The sequence below is a fragment of the Heptranchias perlo genome, chromosome 11 (genome assembly GCF_035084215.1).
Source record: "Heptranchias perlo isolate sHepPer1 chromosome 11, sHepPer1.hap1, whole genome shotgun sequence".
Taxonomy (NCBI): Eukaryota; Metazoa; Chordata; class Chondrichthyes; order Hexanchiformes; family Hexanchidae; genus Heptranchias; species Heptranchias perlo.
In genome coordinates this window covers 12,427,940-12,455,630 of record NC_090335.1, presented here as the reverse complement: position 1 = coordinate 12,455,630, position 27,691 = coordinate 12,427,940, and the positions used below count along the sequence as shown (strand labels likewise).

General features: G+C 47.3%; 1 protein-coding gene across 1 annotated transcript in view; it reads left to right on the top strand.

Moving 5' to 3' along the window:
• LOC137326891 (E3 ubiquitin-protein ligase SIAH2-like) overlaps positions 1-3,559 on the top strand; it is a 32,650-nt gene extending 29,091 nt beyond the window's left edge. The window contains exon 2 of the mRNA XM_067992273.1: positions 1,606-3,559. Coding sequence (XP_067848374.1) covers positions 1,606-2,157 — 552 coding nt within the window. The 3' untranslated portion in view covers positions 2,158-3,559. The remainder of the gene's footprint in view (positions 1-1,605) is intronic.
• Positions 3,560-27,691: the final 24,132 nt, after the last annotated feature.

Genomic DNA, 27,691 nt, shown 5'->3' with positions numbered 1-27,691 from the left:
AAGAAGAGGAGACATCCCAGGGCTTTGTAACGAGGTACGTGAATAGTTTAGGAAGTTGAGTGATGCCCCTGTGCTATTGGTTATCCATCTGCTACACTTTAGACGTGACAGGTTACATTGTGATTCAACGATGTAAACTCTAATGGGAACATGAATAAAATCAGTTCCCAACCGTGGAAATTGATATTCATTGTAAATTGCAGTCTCTGATGGTAATGAACCTGAAATTTTCAAACTAGGATTTTCAAAGGAACAACACTGATAAATGTGAATCCCCTTATTATATATCATTTTACGACAGATAATGTGCTCTCCCGCCCTTCGAACCGTATAATCTCAGGCTGCATACTCTGAACCTACACACCGTCATTATTCAAAGTTATCACTGTGCATTTGTTACAAAGTCGCGTCCCATTCCCCCTTTTTTTGAATGACACCTGCCTTTTGTTTTAATCCCTTTGTGCCCAATTGAGCAGATGGGCGGGTGTTGGGGGGGTATGTGGTTAAACAATGAGCCACCAGACCACTGCCCAATGCGAGCGGCTGTCGACAGGTGCCATCTCAGGGCTGCCCGCCCCCTTCCTGTGCTCTTTGGTGCCCGGGTGAGATGGGAACCACGAGCAGGACACTGCGGGAGCTGGAGAGCAAGAGCCTCTATCCGGCCAATCCACGGCACAGAGAGCGGCTATCTGCCAGAACACGGTCACCGGCATTCTCCATCACCTTGTTCACCGCTAATCTCCTATTTTCCGTGAAGTGGACTTCAGGTTTCTTCATTTTCTTTGGGGAGAGGAGAAAATAAATCTCTGTGTTCACCAACATGGGGAACAAGAGTGCTGGGAAGTGAAAGAATTTTCCACTCGGTCTCAATTTTAAGTCAGATTTTGTATGAGTTATATTTGTCACCTTGTCCACACAGCCAATAATGTGACTTAATCAGAAGTGTCTCATTTTACATTAATCTGACATGCCCAGTTACATCCATTCAGTATGAAATTAACAATTATAGCTTCTATTTCTTCTGGATTATGGACACTGTTTATGCTGTGAGTTTGTACCCAGGGTGACAGGTTCCCTTCCCTGATGGACATTGGCCAACCAGTAGGGTTTGTATGACAGTTTGGTAATTTTTCTATTGCCGGCCCAAAGTTTAGCAGATTCATTGAACTCAAATGATCATAAACTCATTTTAATCCAGATCAGAAAGGATTTGTTGTTTCACTGAAAAGGCCACAAATTCCTGGCACATTGATGTGAATTTTAATGTTATTTTTGTGTCACATAACGTTATCCTAGTAGAAATACTGGGGGTAAAATTAAACTTCAGCTGTGGCGGACTGGCTGCCCGTTGTACATCCCGGTCAAATTTCCTTTCTATTGAAGTTGACGGAAAGGGGAATGGGACAGGATGTATAATGGGTGGTCGGTTCACTATCACCTGTTTAGTATCCTCCGCCAAAGTCAAATTCTATCCCCAAATGACCCAGTGTCGCTGTTAAACTGTTATTACTAAGCATTTATAGCAATGATTATTGATAAATATTAACTCACCGTGTCACATATTTTCTTTCCCTTTCTCCTCCTGTTCCTCCAATCCAACTTCAGCATCTGTCAACCAGATGTCCACTCTCACTGCACCAAAAGGTGACGGCGAATGGCGAGGATGGAAGTGAGCGAGGCTTGCTCTCCTGCCCGTGTCCTGGAGCTTCCTGCAAGTGGGAGGGACCTCTGAAGGCCATCCTGCCGCACTTGGCCGCCAGTCACCGCAGCATCACCACGCTCCGGGGAGAGAGCATCGTGTTCCTAGCCACCGACATTCACTTGCCGGGTGCGGCGGGGTGGGTAACGGTGCAGTCCTGCCTCGGCCACCACTTTGTGCTCGTGCTGGAGAAGCAGGAGCAACGTGAGGGGCACCAGCGATTCCTGGTCTTTGTGCTGCTGATCGGGACGTCCAGGCAAGCGGAGAGCTTCTCCTACCGGCTGGTGCTAAACGGAAACCGCCGGCGACTGACCTGGGAGGCAACCCCGAGGGGCATTACCGAGGGCCCAGCCTCAATCAACACAAGCACCGATAGTCTGGTCTTTGACACTGTGATGGCCCAGCTGTTTGCAGATAATGGAAGCCTTACCATTAATGTCACAATATCTACATGCTGACAACAGGTAGCAGTGACTGTCTTGTCTTTCTTATTCCAGTCGTATTTTCAAGTCGAGACATTTTATGCAATACCCTTGAAGTAACTCTTTATTTATGGATGACTGATTAATCTTGCATTGTTTGTCCAGTACCACTGAGGCAAGCTTGGTTTGGATTATCAGGACACACATGAACACTGTTGACATTTATTAGATCTTTTTGTAAGTCCACAGTTTGAAGCACTGACATGCAGAATTACGATGTAATGGGTACGTACGTTGCTGATGAGATTTGCTCCAAGCTCGGAAATCACATTCTACAAGTCTCTCAAAAAAAGTAATGATTTTGAAAAATAATTGTTTTCTAAAACTTGTTGTAAATACCAACTCCTAAATGTTATTCCCTCGGATATCACTTTGACTAAATAAGAAAGATCACTCCATCAGAGTGGTTCATGATTCGTTAAACAACCTCAAAGCAATTTAGAATGCACCATAGTAACTGCTTACGTACAGCTGGGTCACTGGGAGAGACACGAGGGTAGATCTTGACTTTGTGCGATAGTCTAAAACGGGTGATAACGAGTCGGCAGCTCGTTTTGCATCCCTCCCGATTGAAGTCACTGGAAATAAAAATGGGGAGAGATGTAAAACAAGCTGTGACTTACTTCGCCCATTTTACACTATCGCACAAAGTCAAGATATAACCGAGGTAGTGCTTATTATAAACTAAATAAAGAGCGACGAGTCATTGAATGTTCAGCTTGTGACTGAACGACATTATAAATGCAGGGCAAGGATTTCCTCTGTGTTCTGCATGTAGCAAAATCGCAAATACCTTTACAATTTTGTTACGTTCAGTGCACAGGGGAAATCCTCCATAGTGGAGACAGCAATCATCAAACGCCCTTCATGTAAGAAACCATCGCAGGGAGCTTGATAAATGGAGATAGATGGAGGAGGTGGACAACGAGCCAGAGAGGGAGAGTTTAGGAGGGGCGACCGGGTGGAACAGGTGGGTGGGTTTTGGGAAGGTTTGCAACAGAGGAGCAAGAAGTGAAGAGGCAGAATGGTTTAGGGAGGGAGTTCCGGAGAATGGGGCCGAGGGTCTGGAGGTTCTGCCCCCATTGATGGAAGAAAGTAAGGGACGGACACACAAAGGCCAGAGTCAGAGGATTGAAGGATGGGGAAATAATGCTGATAATAAGCGGCTGGAGGAGGATGCAGACATAGGGGTGGGGAAAGGCCACAGGGGGACTTGGAAAAGAGGACGAGGAGTTTAAATATAATGCACTGAGGAACAGGCAGCCAGTGTATGGCAGCAAGGATAGGGGTGATGTACTTTGGACAAGTTGGAGTTTATGGAGGATAAAGCATGGGAGGCCATTTGAGAAATCTAGACTAGAGGTAACAAATGCATGGATAGGGGTTTAAGTAATGTTGGGGGTGTGGTAGAGATGGGGGTGGGTGCAATATCTCAGACTAAACAAATGGTTTTGGTATTGATAGGATGTAGGGTTTGAAGCTCAGCTCAGGGTCGAGCAGGACGCCAAAGTACAGCATGAGCATGTGATCAGGGTTGGGGCATTGAGTCAGTGGTGAGGGGGCAGAGTTTATGGCACGGACCGAAATCAATGGCTTCAATCTTCCCAATGTTCAGTTGGAGGAAATAGTGACTCATCCAGGACTTGAAGTTGGATGGGCAATCTGACAACGAGGAGGTGATCATGGATGGTGAGAGGGAGTGGAGAGGTAGAGCTGGGTTTTGCCCACCTACATGCGGACTGCTCGTTCCAACCATTTGTTGGATCTTTAATACATTCAGTACCTCTGCAGCATGCACTCTGTCAACTCACCCCTTATGAAATTGTTCACTCTTGTTTAACAGAAAAGGTATCACACACGCCATCTGTACAATCACCTTACACCACAATTGTGGGATTACAAGGAACGGAATAGAAGTCGTATTACTGTAGCTCTAATCCTGAATTTCATTCTTTAAATACTGCAATGTATATTCTGCAGGAAACTCAACTCTTTCATGACCTCAGCCAGTTTCCTTATGACATCACAAAGCAGCTGAACTACCTTAAGGTTTTAAACTTTCAACATAAGTAAAAGTGGTTGTTAAAATAAAACTGAGACTATTGAGAACTGGTGCTCTACACAAGCTTAAGTATAAGAATGTTGTTTAATAGGAATGTAAGGCGTGAAGTACAATGATTCTCTGCTACATTAGCTCTGCTGTTCTACGCCATATATGTATAATGACTTGATGCTTCTATATCATGTTGCTCAATGGGCCCGATGGTCCTATGTTACCTTGTTTCTCTAGTTCTGTGTCAGGCCAGTCCCACCATTTTCCATCACGTTGGCTCTGTGATATTGGCTAACAATGACTCCATCATCCTATAGTACACCATTTCTGTGACTGTGTGTGGTCTCCAGTTCATTGCCATGTTGTTTCTGTGGAGCTCACAGTTCTGTGCCACAGGGTCCTGCTGTTCTGTGCCACCCTCAACTCTGTTTGCACTCTAGTTCCATGTTACCCTGACCGTAGAATTTTAGTCATATACGGGGTGATTTTAACTTTGGGCAAGGGTGTAAAATGGGTGATATTTAATTGGCTGCCCAACTTATACCCCACTCGAATTTCCCTTCCATTGACTTCAATCGGGCAGGTGTGCAACAGGCGGCTAATTCAATAACATCCATTTTGCACCCTCGCCCAAAGTTAAAATCATCCCCATTGACATTGTTTCTGTGTTGGCTCTTTGCTTTCCATTGGCTTTGCAGTTCTATGTGCATTGGTTTGACAATTCAGTCTCACACTGGCCCCACGGGTCTAGTACCCTGCATGATACTATGTCGTATTGACTCTGAGGCTTTGTCTAAGGTTAGGCCCATGGTTCTATGATATGTTGGTCCAATTGTTGTAAGTCACATTAGCTTTGCAATTCATAATTTTATGTTGCTTTAGTAAAGAAATCCAGAATCAAGTAACCTTGAAGGACTCAAGCTTCTAAGACCTATTGGTTCAACCTTGTACAGTACATGCTGAGGAGGTACTGAATATATTAAATATCTAACAAATGGCTGGAACAAGTAGTTCATATGTAGGTTGGTAAAACCCAGCTCTACCTCTCCACCAACTCTCACCATCCTCCTTGCTGTCAGATTGCCTGTCTGACCTCAAGACTTGTATTCTACCACCTAGAAGGACAAGGGCAGCAGGCACATGGGAACAACACCACCTGAACATTCCCCTCCAAGTCACACACCATCCCGACTTGGAAATATATCGCCGTTCCTTCATCGTCACTGGGTCAAAATCCTGGAACTCCCTTCCTAACAGCACTGTGGGAGAACCTTCACCACATGGACTGTAGTGGTTCAAGAAGGCGGCTCACCACCACCTTCTCAAGGGCAATTAGGGATGGGCAATAAATGCTGGCCTCGCCAGCGACGCCCACATCCCATGAACGAATTTTTAAAAATTATGTTACAGTGACCGTCCTACTCTGTGTTAAGTTGACTAAGGGTCTGGTGTTATGATTGGCTCTATGGTTATATATTATATTAGCTCTGCTTTGAGCCTTGTGGTTATATATCACATTGGCCCTATGATGTCATCATCAACAACAACAACATATATTTATGTAACACTTTTAACATCGAAAAATGTACCATGACACTTTGTTAACAAAATAGACACTGAGCCAAAGGAGGAGAGATAGGAGGGGTGACCAAAGGTTTGGTCGAAGAAATGGATTTAAAGGAGGGCTTTAAAGAGCAAGTGGGAGGTGGAGAGGCTCAGGGAAGAAATTTCAGAGATTTGGACCAAGACTGCTGAAGTCACAGCCGCCCATGGCAGGGTGAAGGAAAGGGGCTGCATAAGAGGCTGGAGAGTTCAGGGGGTTGTAGGGCCGCAGGAGATTACAGAGATAGGGAGGGGTGGGGCCATGGAGAGATATAAACACACAGACAAGAATTTTAAGCTTGAGATATTGGGGGAAATCAGGAACCAATGTAGGTCAGTGAGAATGGGAGGTGATGTGTGAGCAGAACTTGATGCAGGATAGGATACAGGTGGGAGAGTTTTAGATGAGGTCAAGCTTATGGGGGGAGAAGAATGAGTGGCCGCCCAAGAGAGCATTGGAGAGATCAAGTCTGGAAGTGAGGAAGGAATGGATGAAAGTATCAGTTGACAATGGTCTAAATATCATGTTCCTTCACCACACTGTTCTTTGATACATTGCTCTATATTAATTGTGGCCCAATACTTCTGTGCTTTGTGGCCTTATTTGCCATTAGTTCCAATGTTATGTTTTGTATTGGTCCTACAGTTAATTTACCCCTACAGTCATCCTTTAGTTCTGTGTTACACTGGGTCTTATCATTCAGATGTCAGCTGTGGTTCAGTGGTAGCATTCTTGCCTCTGAGTCAGAAGGTTGTGGGTTCAAGCCCCACTCCAGAGACCTTAAGCTGATACTCCACTGCAGTACTGAGGGAAAGCTGCACTGTCAGAGGTGCTGTCCTTCCAATGAGACATTAAACCAAGGCCCTGTCTGCTCTCTCAGGTGAGAACACTATTTTAAAGAAGACCAGGGGAGCTCTCCCCATTGGCTAATATTTATCCCTCAACCAACACCTGAAAACAGATTATCTGCTCATTATCTCATTGCTGTTTGTGGGACCTTGCTCTACACAAATTGGCTGCCGTGTTTCCTACATTACAACGGTGACTACACTTCAAAAGTACTTCATTGGCTGTGAAGCACTTTGGGACGTCCTGAGGTCATGGAGAACGCTATAGAAATGCTAGTCTTTGTTACTTTAGCTTACATTGGGCTCATGAGAACAATTACACTAACACATTGGGTACAAGCTTTTAATAATCAGAAATATTTTCTAAATCTTGTAGTATTCATGGCGTGTACTGTTAGAGAAATTGTTCTTTTATTGTTCCCGATTAATCTTTTCTGATAATCTTTTTTCTATTCGCTCTGCTTGAAAAATATATTAAAATGCCAGTGTTCCCTTTTTATCTTTTTACTCTTGCGGCACATAGTGCTGGAATTATAATTTAATAAAGGAATTGAAGTTCGAATCTATGGATCTTTTTATACACACAACACAATTAATATATGTCCATTCACTGTGAAATTCGATTTATGAACTAGTTTGTGCGTCTAAATGTTTTCATTTGGAGTGTTAACAGAATGTTCGCTGGAGAAAAGCTGAATAGTTGTATTATTCTAGTTGTGAGAAAGCTCTTTGTAACTAGCTAGTGAATTTTTCATTCTCAAGTGAATAAAACGGTTGCTCTACTATCTGTTGTGTTTCATCGATGTGTCCTGTTTGCAGAGTTGGCATCCTGAGTCCAGCACTCAGATTTAAGAAAAAGGACTACATGTGAAAAACACCCACACAGATATGTTGAGAATCTTATCGTACGAAACCCAGAAAAGGGAGGATGAAGGGACATGTGGCTATCTTTACTTGGAAATATAGAAAGGCCTTTGTAGGATTATTACCTTTTATTTCTGGCCTCTTTAATTAAACAAAGAAAGTGGTTGAATTGACATCTCTTTATAAAGCTGATGTGCAACTTTACATTTCTTGTGCAAATGGCCCTTTTTTGTTGAAGCTGGATCTGTTTTAATGGTGTAGGACATCTTATTTCCTTTAACATACAGCATGACAGGCTGCCAAGGAGAGTTTTACTCTCTTTTAAAGTTTCCAGTTGCCTAATTCAACGGGGAGACATCGCGATGTGCCTCACGTGTTTTTTGGGGTCTTAAACAGGCGCGACACTGTTGAATACAGCGCCGGAAGGGCGCGCGGTGCTCAATAGGCGTCCACAGTGGCTGCCTGCAACAAGCACAGGTGTCATTTAAATAGGATAATAAATAATAAAATATTACTGAACAATCCCCTGCCCAGAGCACCAAGACACCCTTTTCCATCTGACCGAGTCCTGACTCCCGCCATATCAAGACCCTCAAACAGCACAACTTGTGAGTTCCTGTTACATCACTACGATTATGACGACCAACCATTAAACCAAAACAAAACATTTTACTTCCGACAGACTCCATTTTGATTTGACAAATGGTTACGTGACTGCCACATATCTACAAATCCCCCCTGTGCAAAATCCTTAGTGCCTGGTTATTTATTCTAGTGCTCCTACGAGGTGGTTCCCCTGTGGCTACAGCTTAGGAAGTGGAAGGCTGCTGATTCTCCACTATGAGCACTTGAGATGTTCATGGTGGGCGACCTCAAGGAGCCCTGGCCATTGAGGAGTCGGCTGCAGATTGCTGGGACTCAGCTTTGGTTGGGGCAGTCTGGCCCGGCTGGCTGTCTGGTACCAACAAGAGCTCTTGTTGAGAGGCTGGTGGGAGTGCAGGCGCACTGTTATCTTGATAGAGTACAGCAGGTACCTCCCCCATAGAGCCAATGCCACTCTCAGGGTACGAGCACGGAGTGCAGGCGTGCTGGGAGGCTCTCGAAGCCCCGTTCCAAGCTCTCCTTCAGGCTCCGTAAGCCAGAGAAGATGCTGGACCCCAGAGCTAAGGTGACAGCTAAGTGACCTTCCATCGAAGCTATCAGAGCTGTTATCAGTGGCACCATGGCTGTGGGGCTCCCTACATTGCTCGTATAGGTGACCACTCACTCCATGGTTGACTGCACGGTCTTGATGCCACGAGCCAAGACAACACACAAGTTGGAGCTGGACTCCTCATGCTCTCCGACATTGTGCACAAGCTCCGCCCACGTAAACTCACTCACAGCAGTTTCTACCCCCGACGTGTCTGTCTTTCCAAAAACCAATAACTATTTGTAAGGCCCACGGCCTCTATCTTTTAAGAGATAAGTCTTATCTGCTGGGCTTATGGGAATAAAGTCCTTTTCAGAAATCCTTCCAGGCCTAGATCATTCTAACCTTTACTAAGGCTTTTGTCCAATTCCAAAATCAGGATCCTTATCTAAAAAGAGAAGTATCACTTGTGAAGAGGATTAGCATTTCAATGTTAGTTTTATTTTTCTTCTCAGTCGAAGCTGGAAGCAAGGCTCCTATTGAGAATGAATGTAGTCTTTCTGTCTACAGTCCGTGGGGGAATTTTAATCCCCAAGAACGGGTGGGTTGGGGGAGGGTGGGAGGGAGGTCAAAATTTCAGGTTTTTAAATCGCGACCACAACCTGGCTCCAACTCCCGGGTTTAATGCGGGTGCGTTTGGATGTGCACGCAGCCGAATAGCAGAAGTTGCGTGTCGTTAACGAGCCAATTTACCTCGTTGAAATAGTTATGGTAGGTTTTTTATTATTTAATGTTACTCACCTTTAAATTTAACGCCTCCAGGACAGCTTTCCCAGGACTTGTGAATCTCGCCGGGTGAAAGTCCATGGGAAGGGCCGGATCCATGAGGTGAGGGCCTTTATTACACTGCTTGTGGGCCCGGAGGAGCAGGTATGTTTCATCCAGGCCCAACCAGCTCACCTGCCGCGATCGGACCCCCACAATTGGCCTGACCCCCCCACCTCCCTTCCTACCTCCGACGCTACTCCTGAACTGCCATCTCCGACTCTTCTCCCAAAGATATGGGAACAGGTTTGACTGGGAGGATATTGGGATGGAACTATTACATAGGAAGGTGGAGGGAGGATTTCTGTCATTTGATAGAGCGCTAGGCCAGTATCTTCATCAGCTGTCAAGAGGGCTTATAGTTGTTCGTCTTCATCTGCCTTCAATCTCCTCCACGGCCCCCACGCCCCCTCCCCCAATCTCCACCTCCAGCATCAGTCCCCCACCCCAATGTCCTCCACAGCCCATGATCTCCCTCCCTCCCTCCCTCCTCTCTGATCCCCGGCCTTCTCGCCCGACAGTCAATCTGGCTGGCTGTCACACGGGAAACCCAGAAACAAAAATAATTGCCTTCAATTGAGTTGTGATCGCAGATTGCAATGCGCTCACTTCACCCCAGGTTTCCCACACGAAAGTTTACCCACCCCGTCTCTTCCTGGCTCCAAATCAAAATCATGCCCCATGATTGAATATTTCAATACTCTGGATTCTATTTAAGTGACACACAGAGGATGAGTAACTTCTACACTGAACTACAGTGCTTAAAAAACAAGGTGCTGTCGGATATTTGCCATGGGGATGAGACTCCACTGAGTGATTTCAGTGCCCTGGCCAATTTGCTCCTGTGAGGTTAATTTGCTGACTAAACAGGTTAAAATAGCAGGTAAAGGACCAGTACACTGAAAACAACTCTCAGTAGGATTCTTACCGCAAGGTGATTTCGCCCTCAAGATTTCTCAAATTTTAGAATTCACTCTTGGCTGGCTACACTTGGTTTTTATATAGTCTGGGCTCGGGATTTCCAGCACTAGTCATGTGTGCAAACATGAGTTGTGCAATGAATTGCACTCACTCCCAGACTATCAGAATTTGCGGCCGTGCCTTCAGCTGCCTAGGCCCTAAGCTCTCCGTCTCTCCACCTCTCGCTTCCTTTAAGACGCTCCTTAAAACCTACCTTTTTGACCAAGCGGGGAGAGGTGGTGGGGTGGGGGGGGTTTATGGCTATTGGAAACAAAAACAACAACAACTTGCATTTATATAGCGCCTTTGACGTAATAAAACGTCCCGAGGCGTTTCACAGGAGCGATTATCAAACAAAATTTGACACTGAGCCACATAAGGAGATGTTAGGACAGGTGACCAAAAGCTTGGTCAAAGAGGTAGGTTTTAAGGAGCGTCTTAAAGGAGGAGAGTGAGGTGGAGAGGTTTAGGGAGGGAATTCCAGAGCTTAGGGCCTAGGCAGCTGAAGGCACGGCCGTCAGTGGTGGAGCGATTAAAATCAGTGATGCAACTCATTTGTTACCACAAGAGAAGATATTGATATTTGCACTGATTATAATAAACAAACCTACATGACACAAGGCTTCTTATAATGCATTAGGATCAGTTTGATGTTATGTTACAGTTCTTAACTTTAAGTTAGCCCTCAAAATCATACCAGCTTCTGGCTTAATTTTCCATGGATTCAGACATTTACCTATGGTGTAAATCATTCGAAAGAGCCCGTGTCGCATGGGAAGATTTTGTTGCTCGTGGTGACATTGATCAGGTTTTATGAATAAAACGAAACTCAACAAGGTCAATCCTCCTGTGAAAAATTAGATTTGCCATTTGACGAGGAGCCTTTTTATTTTACTGCACGTGACCACAGGACTCTGAAGGGCATTACCTGCTGGGAACATCAACGCAGCCCATTTTAGATTATTGCAGTCACTCAGGCAAGTCTTATTGCTCGCTGTTAACCAGCTGTTTTGATAAACGTTTTCTGCCTTTAGCCCCTCTACTCGGTGTGAATGTGAAATGTGATCCTTTGCCAAGGTCAGGCCCTGACTGCCCAAACCGACAGACTCCCAGTCAGACTGAGCAGAATGACGTTACCCTGCTAATTGGACGTTTACTTCACTTCTGCTTATTGTAATCATTGCACTTCGTTAAGAAATGTAGATCAGAATTAAGAAGATGCTGTGGAGGTAATGTTAACTTTCAGCGATAGTCATTCTATGATTCATGAATCGTTCTATGATTCTAATCGGGGAAAGGGCCGGGGAGTGGGACCAGCCGGGTTGCTCTTGCAGAAAGCCTGCACGGGCTCGATGGGCTGAGTGGCCTCCTTCTGTGCTGTAACCATTCTATGATTCTAGTATAAAACGGGTGAAATCAGATCAGCTGCCCATTATACATCTCTCCCCATTTTCATTGATCCAATATTGCCCACTTTACTCCATTGCCCAAGGTCAAAATGACCCCCGTTATTTATCCAGCTCAATATATTCTTCCCTTCTTTTCCTACCCCTTTCGTCCAGTTTTTAAAATAAGCCCCTAAAATTCCAGAAGCCCCACACTCCGCCACCGGGCGTACAGCAGGGCTGGAATTCCGCCCGACCGCCCCGGGAGTCTTACCCGGCACCGCCCGCCTCCCAAATCCCAGGGATGCCCAGTCTGCTTAAGAGAGGGACTCGGGCGCCATTTCCAGCGTCCACCAGGCACCTGCCCCGCAGTAGGAGGGGTGGGTGGGCAGGAACTACTGAGCGGAACTTTGCCTCTCGCTCGGGAAGGGGACGGGTCCATTCTGGCCAGAGACCGTCGGATTTGTGGGGGTGGGGGGAGGGGAGAAGAGTTCTGTTTCACAAGTAGCTGCTTTACAAATGACAATCGATCTCTATGTCATCATCATCAGGGGCTCCCGCTTCTGCCAGGCGTGTCGAACTGGCACATTTAGTCCTGCTGGAGTGGGGGTGGGGGGGGTGAGTGGGGGGTTGGTAAGGGAGACGGAGCTGGTGGGACTTCTGGCAGGTGACGTTATCCCACCAATCCTCCCACCTCTTCTGATGTCAGCACGAAAGAGAAGGAGTTTGACTGAGGGAAGCACCCAGCCTACTCCAAGCAGAATTTTCCAACAGCTAAAGAAAAGGTGCAGAGACCCAGCTGAACCGAGTCCCGCCTCAAATTCTGCCCCTCGCCCTGCCTGGTGTATGCTGCTGCCCAGGAACTTCTAAACCAATGCTTTTTTCCCCTCCCATTTCATATTTGCCCTGGCTTCGAAAAATCAAAGATTGGCCCAAGAGTAATATGAACTTCATTAAACTTTGGTTAGGGGTCTGTGCCACTGCTATTGCTGCATCTGGGCTACTTACTACACTGCTCAGTGGGTAGCACCCTCGCCTCTGGGTGAGAAGGTGGGTTCAAGTCCCGCTTCAGAGACCTAAGCACAAAAGGTATTAAGGGATATGGGCCAAAGGCGGGTATATGGAGTTAGATCACAGATCAGCCATGATCTTATCAAATGGCGGAGCAGGTTCAAGGGGCTGAATGGCCTACTCCTGTTCCGATGTTCCTATGTTCCTAAAATTTAAGCTCACACACTTCAGTGCAGTACTGAGGGAGTGCTGCATTTTTGGAGGTGTCACGACATTATTTTGAAGAAGAGCAGGGGAGTTCTCCCCGGTGTTCTGGTCAATATTTATCCCTCAACCAACATCACTAAAACAGATGATCAACTCATTTGTCTCATTGCTGTTTGTGGGATCTTGCTGTGCACAATTTGGCTGCCGCGTTTTCTACATTACAACAGTGACTACACTTCAAAAGTACTTCATTGGCTGTTAAGCTCTTTGGGATGTCCTGAGGTCGTGAAAGGCGCTATATAAATGCAAGTCTTTCTTTATTTCTTTCCAAAACATCCCATGAATTATAAAATGGATTAAATCCAGCTATTAAAATGAAAGTGTACTGTAATTCTAATGGCTGAAACATTTACTGAAATGTACCACTACAAAACTTCACTTACCTTTTCACCCCAGTGCATCAGTTACCTCTGGTTTTCAGGGTTGCAGCTAGGGGAGAGGGCTGGACTTCTGTTAAATTTTGTACCACTTCTAAACTTCACGGGTTTCAGGGCTACAAGGGCCATTTCCCCCCCCCCACCCCGCCCTGGCCCAATGATCTTGCTGCATTAATGGCACCTCCAGTCACACCAAATGTAATATCATTTTTATATGTCTCTCATAATTGGTCAGCTAAGCTGAGGCAAAAGGTGTAACAAATCACCTGATGGACACTTTGCACCGTTCGAGCAGAATTGCACTGTTCTTGTGGGCATGAAATGCCTGAACCACTTGGTAGAGAACAGAATTCACCTTTCCTTATTCACGGTCATTGCTGTAAATGTTGACAACATTGAATGAATCCTTCACCTCATTCCCCACAAAAACAAAAAATACCCACTGTTGGTTAACGGAAGATTAACTTGTTCTAGTAATTTTACCTTTAAAAAATGTCGACTGGGGGTAAACGTCCGGCCATGGGACATGATCGCGGACATTACGCTGGGATCTTGTCCGCTGGTGTCCTCCAGCCCTGACGCCCCCCTCCCCCTCCCTCCCCCTCCCCACAGTGTGCCAGGTTAGTGGGAGACCACCTCAAAGCAAGGGGCTGGTGGGTTCCCACAGTACGGGTGCATCTTCAGTGCCCGCCCACTCAGGTAGGCCCGACTCTCTGGTTCCTGCCTCACAAATGGGGCCGATAGTAACATTTTTTTAAGTTGATCTTTTTCTCGGGGCCTGTACCCCTCTGGAGGGGCCTGTACCCCTCTGGAGGGGCCTACTTGTGTCCTTCATTGTTTCGTTTCGCTGGGTGCATCGGCTCCTGGTGGGTCCCACTGAGGCCGGGGGGGAGGGAGAGTGGGGGCAGGATCCCTGGGCATAGGGAGTCACCACCCCACCCTCCCAACCCCATCCCAACCCTTGCAGATTCGCAAGTATATGAAATGATGAATAGAAAGAAAGAACTTGAATTTATATAACACCTTTTGCAACCTCAGGACGACCCAAAGCACTTCACAGCCAATTAAATACTTTTGAAGTGTAGTCACTGTTGCAATGTAGTGTAAAACAGCAATCAATTTGTGCACAGCAAGGTCCCCCAAACAGCAATGAGATGAATGACCAGATAATCTGTTTTTTTAGTGATGTTGGTCGAGGGAGAATTATTGGTCAGGAGAACTCCCCTGCTCTTCTTCGAAATAATGCCATAGGATCTTTTACATCCACCTGAGAGGGCAGACGGGGTCTCAGTTCAATGTCTCATCCAAAAGATGGCACCTCTGACAGTGCAGCACTCTCTCAGTGCATGGGGAGAGATAGAGACTGGGGAATGGGGGCATGGGGGGAGAGATGGAGACTGGGGAATGGGGGGAGAGATGGAGACTGGGGAATGGGGGGAGAGATGGAGACTGGGGAATGGGGGGAGAGATGGAGACTGGGGAATGGGGGCATGGGGGAGAGATGGAGACTGGGGAATGGGGGGAGAGATGGAGACTGGGGAATGGGGGCATGGGGGAGAGATGGAGACTGGGGAATGGGGGCATGGGGGGAGAGATGGAGAATGGGGAATGGGGGCATGGGGGGAGAGATGGAGAATGGGGAATGGGGGCATGGGGGGAGAGATGGAGAATGGGGAATGGGGGCATGGGGGGAGAGATGGAGACTGGGGAATGGGGGCATGGGGGGAGAGATGGAGACTGGGGAATGGGGGCATGGGGGGAGAGATGGAGACTGGGGAATGGGGGCATGGGGGAGAGATAGAGACTGGGGAATGGGGGCATGGGGGGAGAGATGGAGACTGGGGAATGGGGGCATGGGGAATGAGGGAGACTGGGGATGGGGGAATTAAGGGATGGGAGGTTGGGGGAGAGAACGAGAATGGGGAAGGGAAGGGGACACTAGGTCGGGGGGATTGAGACTCAAGCGGAGTGGGGAGAAAGAGGTGGGGATGAGCTTGGGGACTGGGGGTCAGGGGTTTGGGGCTTGGGGGGGTCCAGCATTTGCTGCAGAATCGGCAACCCTATTGCCATGGGGTGTCGGGGCTAGGCTTTCGAGCAGTCTGTGCTAAGGGGGCTGCACATCACCTCCTCTGGAGGGAAGGGAGAGGCAGCCGGAATGAGATTTAAGAGAATCTTAATTTTAATCTTAATCCGGAACAAAAGGACATAACCTTAAAATTAGAGCTAGGATGTCAGGAAGCACTTCTTCACACAAAGGGCAGTGGAAATGTGGAACTTTCTCCCCCAAAAAGCTGTTGAGGCTGGGGGTCAATTGGAAATTTCAAAACTGAGTTTGATAGATTTTTGTTAGGTGAGGGTATTAAGGGATATGGAACCAAGGTGTGTAGATGGAGTTATGATACAGATCAGCCATGATCTAATTAAATGGCGGAACAGGCTCAAGGGGCTGAATGGCCTGCTCCTGTTCCTATCAATCCAAAATGACTATCCTCATAATAATACCCGTTATAAGGGATATGGGCCAAAGGCAGGTATATGGAGTTAGATCACAGATCAGCCATGATCTTATCAAATGGCGGAGCAGGCTCGAGGGGCTGAATGGCCTACTCCTGTTCCTACTACGTTCCTTCCTATGTTCCTAATTCATTTTTAGTAAAAACACACCAGAAATATTTGAAAGATGACGTTGAGGGATATGGGGGTAGAGGGGGTAGTTTTCTGAGCCGGTACTGGTGACGGAAAACCGCGGAGGTCCCTCACCGCCGATGAGTACTCGAGCTTTAACGCACCGTGTGAAACAAGCTCGGTGCCCAACTCTGGAGCATGATTTCACATTCCACTCATGAATCACCCTCACTTGTGGAATAAAAATACAGGGAAAACGTTGAATAATTCAATTGCTATTGAGTGGCCAACACAAAGGATTGTTTTGAGAATCCTCGGGGACATTGGGAAGCTCGTGTGTGTTTATTAAAGTCCAGGGCTTCAAGCAGTGTGGTGACTGCTGAGAATCACTTAACTTTCAGGATGGATTCCAAATGGTTGTATTAAAATTAAAAGAACATCTGAATAATAACACATTTCCACCAATAGTTATAACACGATACATATTTTGATTTTTCTGCCATTACCTTTTTCGCCTAAAAGTAGGTTTAAACAAGAAGGCAATGCAATGATTCCCAGCGTGTGCAATTTCTGTTACTGGCTTTGCTGCACTGAGGTGTGTTGTATAAAAGGACTCAAGTCCACATACAACTCGGATTATGCTGAGAGACTCTGCCGCCGTACCTCTCACACACTCCGCAACCATCTCATACACCAACTCGACAGCAGACGCCGCAACCTCGAAACTAAGATAGAGTCCATACTCTCAACCTGTACTCAGGACACAGCAGACCAGCTACGATATACCGCCAAACAGACGAGGCAACGGAACTACGCTGCCTACATGAAAACCAAGAGCAGGAAGCTTGAGAAACTCGGCATCACCACCAGCATCGACCAAGCTTCCCCTGGTACCACGGTTGCAACCACAGGGAAGTCTATCGTCAATTTGTCCGACCACACCCTTCAACCAGACGAAATCGAAGTTCTCAGCCGAGGGCTCAATTTCTGCCCCACCACCAAATGGACCCCATCGGTCTCGCGGCAGACACAGAGGAATTCATCAGGAGAATGAGGCTCCGGGAATTCTACCACAAACCACAAAATTTCAGCAGTGAACCCAATGAGACAATCAACGATCCGGAACAGCAGACAGAGGGATCCGCGGTACAGCAACCGAAGAAGAAAGAGTCTCACTGGACTCCTCCAGAGGGTCGCTGCCCTCAGCTTGACATGTATGCTCAAGCTGTCAGGAAATGCGTCTATGCCAGATTCATCAGCCGCACTCGGAAGACAGTCCAGAATGTCACCCGAGCACAACGCAACGCCATCAACGCTCTCAAGACCAACCGCAACATCGTCATCAAACCAGTGGACAAAGGAGGAGCCATCGTCATACAGAACAGAACGGACTATTGCAAAGAAGCATACCGACAACTGGACAACCAGGAACACTACAGACGGTTACCCGCAGACCCGACCAAAGAACACACACACCAGCTCAACAAACTGATCAAGACCTTCGATCCAGACCTTCAAAACATCCTACGCACTCTCATCCCACGTACTCCCCGCATGGGAGACTTCTACTGCTTCCCAAAGATACACAAAGCCAACACACCCGGACGTCCCATCGTATCAGGCAATGGAACCCTGTGTGAGAACCTCTCTGGATACATCAAGGGCATCCTGAAACCCATCGTGCAGGGAACCCCCAGCTTCTGTCGCAACACTACAGACTTTCTACAAAAACTCAGTACCCACGGACCTGTTGAACCAGGAACACTTCTCACCACGATGGACGTCTCGGCACTCTACACCAGTATCCCCCACGATGACGGCATCACTGCGACAGCATCAATACTCAACACCAACAACAGCCAATCTCCAGACGCCATCCTACAACTCATCCGCTTCATCCTGGATCACAATGTCTTCACCTTCAATAACCAGTTCTTTACCCAAACACACGGCACAGCCATGGGGACCAAATTCGCACCCCAATACGCCAACATTTTCATGCACAAGTTTGAGCAGGACTTCTTCACTGCACAGGACCTCCAACCAACACTATACACCAGATACATCGACGACATTTTCTTTCTATGGACCCACGGTGAGGAATCACTAAAGAGACTACACGATAACATCAACAAGTTCCATCCCACCATCAAGCTCACCATGGACTACTCCTCAGAATCAGTTTCTTTCTTGGACACACGAATCTCCATCAAAGACGGGCACCTCAGCACCTCACTCTACCGCAAGCCCACGGACAACCTCACGATGCTCCACTTTTCCAGCTTCCACCCTAACCACGTCAAAGAGGCCATCCCCTATGGACAGGCCCTGCGAATACACAGGGTCTGCTCAGACGAGGAGGAACGCGATGGACACCTACAGACGCTGAAAGACGCCCTCGTAAGAACAGGATATGATGCTCGACTCATCGATCGACAATTCCGACGGGCCACAGCGAAAAATTGCGTAGACCTCCTCAGAAGACTAACACGGGACGCAACCAACAGAGTACCCTTCGTCGTCCAGTACTTCCCCGGAGCGGAGAAACTACGCCATGTTCTCCGCAGCCTTCAACATGTCATCAATGATGACGAACACCTCGCTATGGCCATCCCCACACCTCCACTACTCGCCTTTAAACAGCCACCCAACCTCAAACAGACCATCGTTCGCAGCAAATTACCCAGCCTTCAGGAGAACAGCGTCCATGACACCACACAACCCTGCCACGGCAACCTCTGCAAGACATGCCAGATCATCGACACAGATACCACCATCACACGAGAGGACACCACCCACCAGGTGCACGGTTCATACTCCTGTGACTCGGCCAACGTTGTCTACCTCATACGTTGCAGGAAAGGATGCCCCAGAGCATGGTACATTGGCAAGACCATGCAGACACTGCGACAACGGATGAACGGACACCGCGCAACAATCGCCAAACAGGAGGGTTCCCTCCCAGTCGGGGAACACTTCAGCAGTCATGGACATTCAGCCACCGACCTTAGGGTAAGCGTACATCAAGGCGGCCTTCGAGACACACGACAACGCAAAATCGTCGAGCAGAAATTGTTAGCCAAGTTCCGCACCCATGAGGACGGCCTCAAGCGGGATCTTGGGTTCATGTCACGCTACACGTAACCCCACCAGCGAACAAATGTTATCTGTTTTTAATATAACGGGTCATTGACTGTCTTCCTTCTCTCTCTGTCTTTTTTTTTGGGGGGTTTGTATATTCGGTGGCCTTTTTAGGTGACACCTTTCTGTCTGCTCACTGTGATTGCCTTGGCAACGGGCAGTAATCACCAGGCATTGTTCTGTGATTTTAAAATGCGAAGGATTCGAAAATGTCATTTCCACACCACCTGAGGAAGGAGGAAGCCTCCGAAAGCTTGTGGGATTAAAAATAAAATTGTTGGACTATAACTTGGTGTTGTAAAATTGTTTACAATTGTCAACCCCAGTCCATCACCGGCATCTCCACATCATTGTATAAAAGGTACTGAGGAGACAGTCTTTCATCCTTGAACTGCTCCAGGAGGAGAGACTGAGGGGGCTACATGGACTGGACCACACTCCAATTAAAAAGGCTTTACTCGAGGCAATTTAAAGCTAGCTAGCTACAATATAAAGAGCTGGAATGATAAATTATCTTCATACACTACTAACCGATTAAACATAACCTCTTTAGATAAGCTCAGAATATTGCTATCCATTGCTGTAATGTCAGTAAATGTGATGTGGTATATTTTGCTAAAAAAAAGCAAAAGTTATACTTTGAATGGGAGGAAAGCTGGGTGATGTGGAAGAGCAGAGGGATTTGGAGGTTAAGGTTCACAAGGCAATAAAAGCAGCACCCTCAATGGATAAGGTCATGCAAAAAAAGCTAATGGAATACTGGGTTTTATATAGGCAAGGGGTCTAGAATATAAAGGTTGAGATATAATGGAGGTTCCAAACCCTCACCCTCCAGCCCCTAGAGGTTCAAGGGCAGCAGATGCATGGGAACACCATCACCTCCAAGTCACACGGTATCCTGACTTGGACATATATTGGCGTTCCTTCATCGTCGCTGAGTCAAAATCCTGGAATTCCCTACCTAACAGCACTGTGGGAGAACCTTCACCACACGGACTGCAGCGGTTCAAGAAGGCGGCTCACCACCACCTTCTCCAGGGCAATTAGGGATGGGCAATAAATGCCGGCCTCGCCAGTGACGCCCACATCCCAAGAATGAATATAAAGAATCTATATAAAAGCTTGTTAAGACCACAAGCTGGTGCACTGTGTGCAGTACTGGGCTTCACACTGCTGGAAGGATGTTGAGGCAATAGGGAGGGTACAGAGCAGATTCACTAGGATGCTGCCTGGTATGAGGATATACAAAAACAAAGAAAAATTGGGGCTATTTTGGTTAGAACTGAGAAGATTGTGGAGTGATTCGATAGAGGTGTTTAAAATTATGAATGGGTGAGAAAGAGTAGATAGAAACATGCGAATACCAGTGTTTGAGGGGGTCTAGAACAAGGAGACACAGATATAAGATTAATTCAAACCTGGGAGCAGGTAAGAAAGACATCTTTTGGCCTAGTCAAAGGTTACCAAGGTAGGTGAGCATTCATATGATAACATTTTAAAAGCTTAGGGTCGATTTTAACTGTTCCTACCAGGCGGGAAATGGGCCTTTCAATTTTCCACTCCATTGAAGTCGGGCGGCATGTAAAGCGGGCAGTCGACTCATTGCCACCCATTTCTTGCCCGGTGGGAACAGTTAAAATTGACCTGCTAGTCTTGCCGTGTGTCTTTCCTGCTCCTCACTGAAACCTTGCTGTACCATCACAGGGTGGTGGGGAGAATGAAGGGAACTTTACCATCTGCTGGTCTCCATAAAAGCACAGGGATTCTCATTTTCCAGCATTCCAATGTGCAATGTAGCCCCATCACAATGCTGCCTGCGCTGGCCACTAACTGGATCACCTACCAAGCACTAAGGCAGTACGAGGCTCCTTACAGCTGCACGTTCATACTCACATGAGGTACCTGATGTCCTGGGCACAGATCACCTTCTCTCATATCATATCCTCATGTAGAAGGAGGCTGAACATAACAAGAGGCTTTATTTGCAGTATGGAGGAGGAGGGAGGAGGCACCAAAGCTACAACCACTCACCTCGTGTGAGGAGTCCACAACTCACGTAGGTGCAATGTCTTGTCCAAGCTGCAATCCGCCGTGGAGAATGTGGCCTCTCCGTATCTCCCTGCACTGCATGAGATTTGAATCCAAGGCTTAGCTTCTCTCACAAGTCCTTTGCCTGGTGCTACGGAGAACTTGAGCTCTAATCTGCAGCAGTTGGACTCTTGCCCATATAGCCCAAAAAACAGAGCAAGCCTTTGGCTCAGTGGTAGCATTCCCGCCTGAATTAGAAGGTGCAGGGTTTGAATCCCGCTCCCAGACAGTCCCGGCGAGTGGAGACCGCAGCTCCCAGACAGCCCCGGCGAGTGGAGACCGCAGCTCCCAGACAGCCCCGGCGAGTGGAGACCGCAGCTCCCAGACAGCCCCGGCGAGTGGAGACCGCAGCTCCCAGACAGCCCCGGCGAGTGGAGACCGCAGCTCCCAGACAGCCCCGGCGAGTGGAGACCGCAGCTCCCAGACAGCCCCGGCGAGTGGAGACCGCAGCTCCCAGACAGTCCCGGCGAGTGGAGACCGCAGCTCCCAGACAGCCCCGGCGAGTGGAGACCGCAGCTCCCAGACAGTCCCGGCGAGTGGAGACCGCAGCTCCCAGACGGCCCCGGCGAGTGGAGACCGCAGCTCCCAGACGGTCCCGGCGAGTGGAGACCGCAGCTCCCAGACGGCCCCGGCGAGTGGAGACCGCAGCTCCCAGACGGCCCCGGCGAGTGGAGACCGCAGCTCCCAGACGGTCCCGGCGAGTGGAGACCGGAGCTCCAGACAACCCCGGCGAGTGGAGACCGGAGCTCCCAGACAGCCCCGGCGAGTGGAGACCGCAGCTCCCAGACAGCCCCGGCGAGTGGAGACCAGAGCTCCAGACAGTCCCGACGAGTGGAGACCGCAGCTCCAGACAGTCCCGGCGAGTGGAGACCGCAGCTCCAGACAGTCCCGACGAGTGGAGACCGGAGCTCCCAGACAGCCCCGGCGAGTGGAGACCAGAGCTCCAGACAGTCCCGGCGAGTGGAGACCAGAGCTCCAGACAGTCCCAGCGAGTGGAGACCAGAGCTCCAGACAGTCCCAGTAAGTGGAGACGGCAGCTCCAGACAGTCCCGACGAGTGGAGACCAGAGCTCCAGACAGTCCCGACGAGTGGAGACCGCAGCTCCAGACAGCCCCGGTGAGTGGAGACCGCAGCTCCAGACAGTCCCGACGAGTGGAGACCGGAGCTCCCAGACAGCCCCGGCGAGTGGAGACCGGAGCTCCAGACAGCCCCGGCGAGTGGAGACCGGAGCTCCAGACAGCCCCGGCGAGTGGAGACCAGAGCTCCAGACAGTCCCAGCGAGTGGAGACCAGAGCTCCAGACAGTCCCGACGAGTGGAGACCGGAGCTCCCAGACAGCCCCGGCGAGTGGAGACCGGAGCTCCAGACAGCCCCGGCGAGTGGAGACCAGAGCTCCAGACAGTCCCGGCGAGTGGAGACCAGAGCTCCAGACAGTCCCGGCGAGTGGAGACCAGAGCTCCAGACAGTCCCGGCGAGTGGAGACCGGAGCTCCAGACAGTCCCGGCGAGTGGAGACCAGAGCTCCAGACAGTCCCGGCGAGTGGAGACCGGAGCTCCAGACAGTCCCGGCGAGTGGAGACCGGAGCTCCAGACAGTCCCGGCGAGTGGAGACCGGAGCTCCAGACAGTCCCGGCGAGTGGAGACCGGAGCTCCAGACAGTCCCGGCGAGTGGAGACCAGAGCTCCAGACAGTCCCGGCGAGTGGAGACCGGAGCTCCAGACAGTCCCGGCGAGTGGAGACCGGAGCTCCAGACAGTCCCAGTAAGTGGAGTCCAGATCTCTGGCTCTGAATTCTGGTTTGACACTCAGCGAGATTCTCATGTCTGGTGGGTGTGAGTGGCCCCACCTCATTGTATGGGTTATGGGAGCCCATAAAATCCTCCCACCGTACAGGACTAACCACCCTACTGGTATAAAGATGGTTACGGCCATGGAAGGGCCATTCACATCGTGGCCTTGTTAATCAGCCTCTGAATCCTCCACACTATGCCATGGGATGTTTTTCTACGCTAAAGTGCAAGTTGTTGTTGATAGATCGTAATCCCACCTTCTTAGCATACATTTTCTCTCCCCAGAAATTTTAATGTTTAATGGGTGATAGCGAATCCACAGCCCCTTTTTTACATCTCGTCGAATTTTCTTTTCCATTGACTTCAAAGGTTAAAAATTACTCCCATGTATCCAATTGCCTCTTTAACCCATTATTCTGCCCATTCCAATGATCTTTCCTGGTAACTTGTTCCACAAGCCTATCACCCTATATGTCAATTTGTTCTTCCTGGATTTCCTTCTGATTTACTAATTTTTAACATTCAGCCCCTGGTATTTGAAGCGAACACATTTCTTGGACCAACTTGGTCGATGCTCTTCACAATCTTAGAAACTTCCATTCTATCACCTAAGGCTAATGTTGGGGGTACCCTCACCCTCTCTCCCTCCCTCCCCTGTTCTATTGTGACTCTCCCCAAGTTCTGTAAGCTCCTGCTGTCCAATTGTTTCTGGCCATTGTTTAGTCCTTCACTCCTTCATTTCCCTATGTGTCCCAGCCAGCTAGCTATCAGGTCTTTCTCAATGTAGATCTGTCACTGGCTGCTGGGAGGCTCATGATAACAGCCCTGTCTATGGAAATGCACTCAGAGTCTGCCTTAATGATCCAGCTGAAACCAGGAGCTTACTGTAGAGATAATTACAGGGGATAGAATATGTCCTGTCTCACCATAACATTGCATGTGGGCACAGTGTCACGTGAGGCTATCTGATTGCGTTTGAGACATCTTCAGCCTCAATGATTATGATACATCACATCTTTGCTTTCCTGCTGAATAAATGGTATCTTGATAACTGGTCACAGAAATAAGGCTAGTCTGTCAGAAACTGCACCCTGGAATATTGCATTAAAGATAATGAGAGGGAAGTCAGACACAGTACAGAAATGATCAATTTTCATACCCCCCTAACATGGATGTGAACAATCTAGGCACATGAGGGACCCCAGTGAAGTTATGGTAACCTATTCTAACAAACTGCCGAAGCTGGGAATGGGACAGATAAGGTTTCCTGCAGGGATACACAAGGACAAAATATTACTGATCAGGAAAATTAACCAACTCCAAAAATATTAGTGCAATAATTAGAGTATGAGCCAGAGGCTAATCTGAAATAAAGTACAATCCTTTAGGGTTTATGAGGATGAGGATAGGAAGGATGGGAATAATGACAATGATTACATTTTGTTCTTAAATAGTCTGTCAGAGATTTTGGGTTTACAATTCCCCACACCATTATGTATTGGCTGTTTTATTTAAAGCCCAGGAGATTCATTTTAGATTAGCACTTCATTAGCATCCAAAAAGCAATTTTAGTAAATATGTGACAAAATTTTAAGTACTAGAATTAACTAATAAGGCAGCTCTCATGGGACTGCTTTAAACCAACAGTTTTGTTTGTCTAATTAAATGATAATTGTTCAATTTTAGAGGCTGGTTCAGCCCTTCAATTTAAACAATCTGCAGCACAGGAACATTTTTATTTCTTAAATAAACAGAAATTAGCAACAGTGCAGAAAGAACTGCTTTCACATCCCTGATAAGAAAGTTGAGACAAAATATTTTTCTGCTTTCCAGGTGAAGATTTAAACAAGCAATCAGAGTTAACACAAGACATTATTAGTGATCGGAGGTTACTGCTGAAGTATGTGGTGCAATATCTTGGTCACAATAGCAGCCACTACCGTCATAATCCCACTACAGTTCTGTATCATCTCTCCGTCACAGAACAAACAATATGAGGGATGTCTTGCTGTCAAACAATATTCTTTTCAAATGTTAGTATCTCACAAAGTTCAATTCTTTCCAATGTTCCTATCTCCCTGTAAGCTCTATTCTTTCCAATGTTTCTATCTCACTGTAAGCTCTATTCTTTCCAATGTTCCTATCTCACTGTAAGCTCTACTCTTTCCAATGTTTCTATCTCACTGTAAGCTCTATTCTTTCCAATGTTTCTATCTCCCTGTAAGCTCTACTCTTTCCAATGTTTCTATCTCACTGTAAGTGCTATTCTTTCCAATGTTTCTATCTCCCTGTAAGCTCTATTCTTTCCAATGTTTCTATCTCACTGTAAGCTCTATTCTTTCCAATGTTTCTATCTCACTGTAAGCTCTATTCTTTCCAATGTTTCTATCTCACTGTAAGCTCTATTCTTTCCAATGTTTCTATCTCACTGTAAGCTCTTCTCTTTCCAATGTTTCTATCTCACTGTAAGCTCTATTCTTTCCAATGTTTCTATCTCACTGTAAGCTCTATTCTTTCCAATGTTTCTATCTCACTGTAAGCGCTATTCTTTCCAGTGTTTCTATCTCCCTGTTGTAAGCTCTATTCTTTCCAATGTTCCTATCTCACTGTAAGCTCTATTCTTTCCAATGTTTCTATCTCACTGTAAGCTCTATTCTTTCCAATGTTTCTATCTCACTGTAAGCTCTATTCTTTCCAATGTTTCTATCTCACTGTAAGCTCTATTCTTTCCAATGTTTCTATCTCACTGTAAGCTCTATTCTTTCCAATGTTCCTATCTCACTGTAAGCTCTATTCTTTCCAATGTTTCTATCTCACTGTAAGCTCTATTCTTTTCATTGTTTCTATCTCCCTACGTTCTAGTCACTTCAATGTTTCTATCTCCCTACGTTCTAGTCATTTCAATGTTTCTATCTCCCTACGTTCTAGTCATTTCAATGTTTCTATCTCCCTACGTTCTAGTCATTTCAATGTTTTACGCTGCATCACAATGCATTTAGCATCCAGTCCATGAAATGCAACAAACACCAAGCATGCTGCCCACACAAGATATCTGATGCTGCACGTTCGAGGGCTCAGATAAACTGTCTCTTGGTCTTGGCTCTTGGGTGAAACACACCTTTCATATTACTTTTTCCAACATATGTCCCTTTTCTATCTGCTCGCAGAGATTGCCACACTTAATGGGTGCCAGGGCATGGAGATAGAGGGTCACCTAATCTGTCTAAACATGAACCTTGATACCTTACGAGGAGAGCACCCTTGAGCTTCTGAGTGTGAATCCAATAGAGGGGATGGGGAAGATGAGGTTGGAAGACTCCCTCAAACTCACAGCTGCTATCATCCTTTGCTTTCCATTTTTTATTTTGGGTTGTCAGCTGTGGCTCAGTCAGTAGAACTCTTACTTCTGAGTGCGTATGTTGTTGGTTCAAGACCCACTCCAGAAACTTGAGCACATAATCTAGACTGATACTCTGTTGCTGTACTGAGGGAGTGCTGCACTGTCGGAAGTGCAGTCGTTCAGATGAGATATTAAACTGAGGCCCCGTCGGCCCTCTCAGGTGGACATAAAGGATCCCATGGCACTGTTTGAAGAAGAGTAGGGGAGTTCTCCCCGGTGTCCTGGCCAATATTTATTCCTCAACTACACCTAAAACAGATTATCTGGCCATTATCAGATTTTGTGGGATCTAGCTGTGCACAAATTGGCTGCCCCGTTTCCTATACTGCAACAGTGACTACACTTCAAAAGTACTTCATTGGCTGTAAAATGCTTTGGGACATCCTGAGGTCATGAAAGACGCTATATAAATGCACGTTTTTTTTTCTTCATTCACATACAGGCACACACAACAGTGTTACAAAATACAATAATCTTGTCGTGTAAAGCTGTATTTCAAGGGGTGTCTCACTGCTTGCTTTCTGTTTCTTCCCTAGGTGCCCAAGAGGAGGAGGTGGCTCAACCCCAAGACTGGCCTCAACTGGGCACCACATGGCAACCTATCTTACCCACCCCTACAGTGGCAAGCACCATCCCAGTTATACCTGCTCTGGGAGAGAGAGGATATAGGACAGAGCACTTGGTGAAGCACAGAGCAGTGGTAAGGGGCCTGATGCGTGGCAGGATTATGGATGCTGAAGATTGCATTATCAGCCCCTATAAAACAACAAATCCTTGGGAGTCTGTTAAAGCTTTTAATTTAATCTCACAGCTCAGAAGAAGTTTAGAAATCGCTCCATGTGCTTATTGAATCCATTCATTGATTTACAGCCTTCTCTATTATGAATATTTCTCATTTCTGTTACTGATTAGTCCCCAGTTACATTATAAATTCTTACCTCTCTTGGTTTCGGCAGTGTTTTGACGTGCCAATATTTCACTCCATGTACCTGCCTCCACTGGGAACTCCAGTAAAACTCCTAGGACACCTCAGCCACCTGCAGTGGGAACACCTGCGGCCAGTCCAGGCCCTACCAGACCTTCCGAGAATCCACGCACCAGGAAGGAGGCTTTTCCCACTTCTACAGCCAAAGGTGCAAACAGG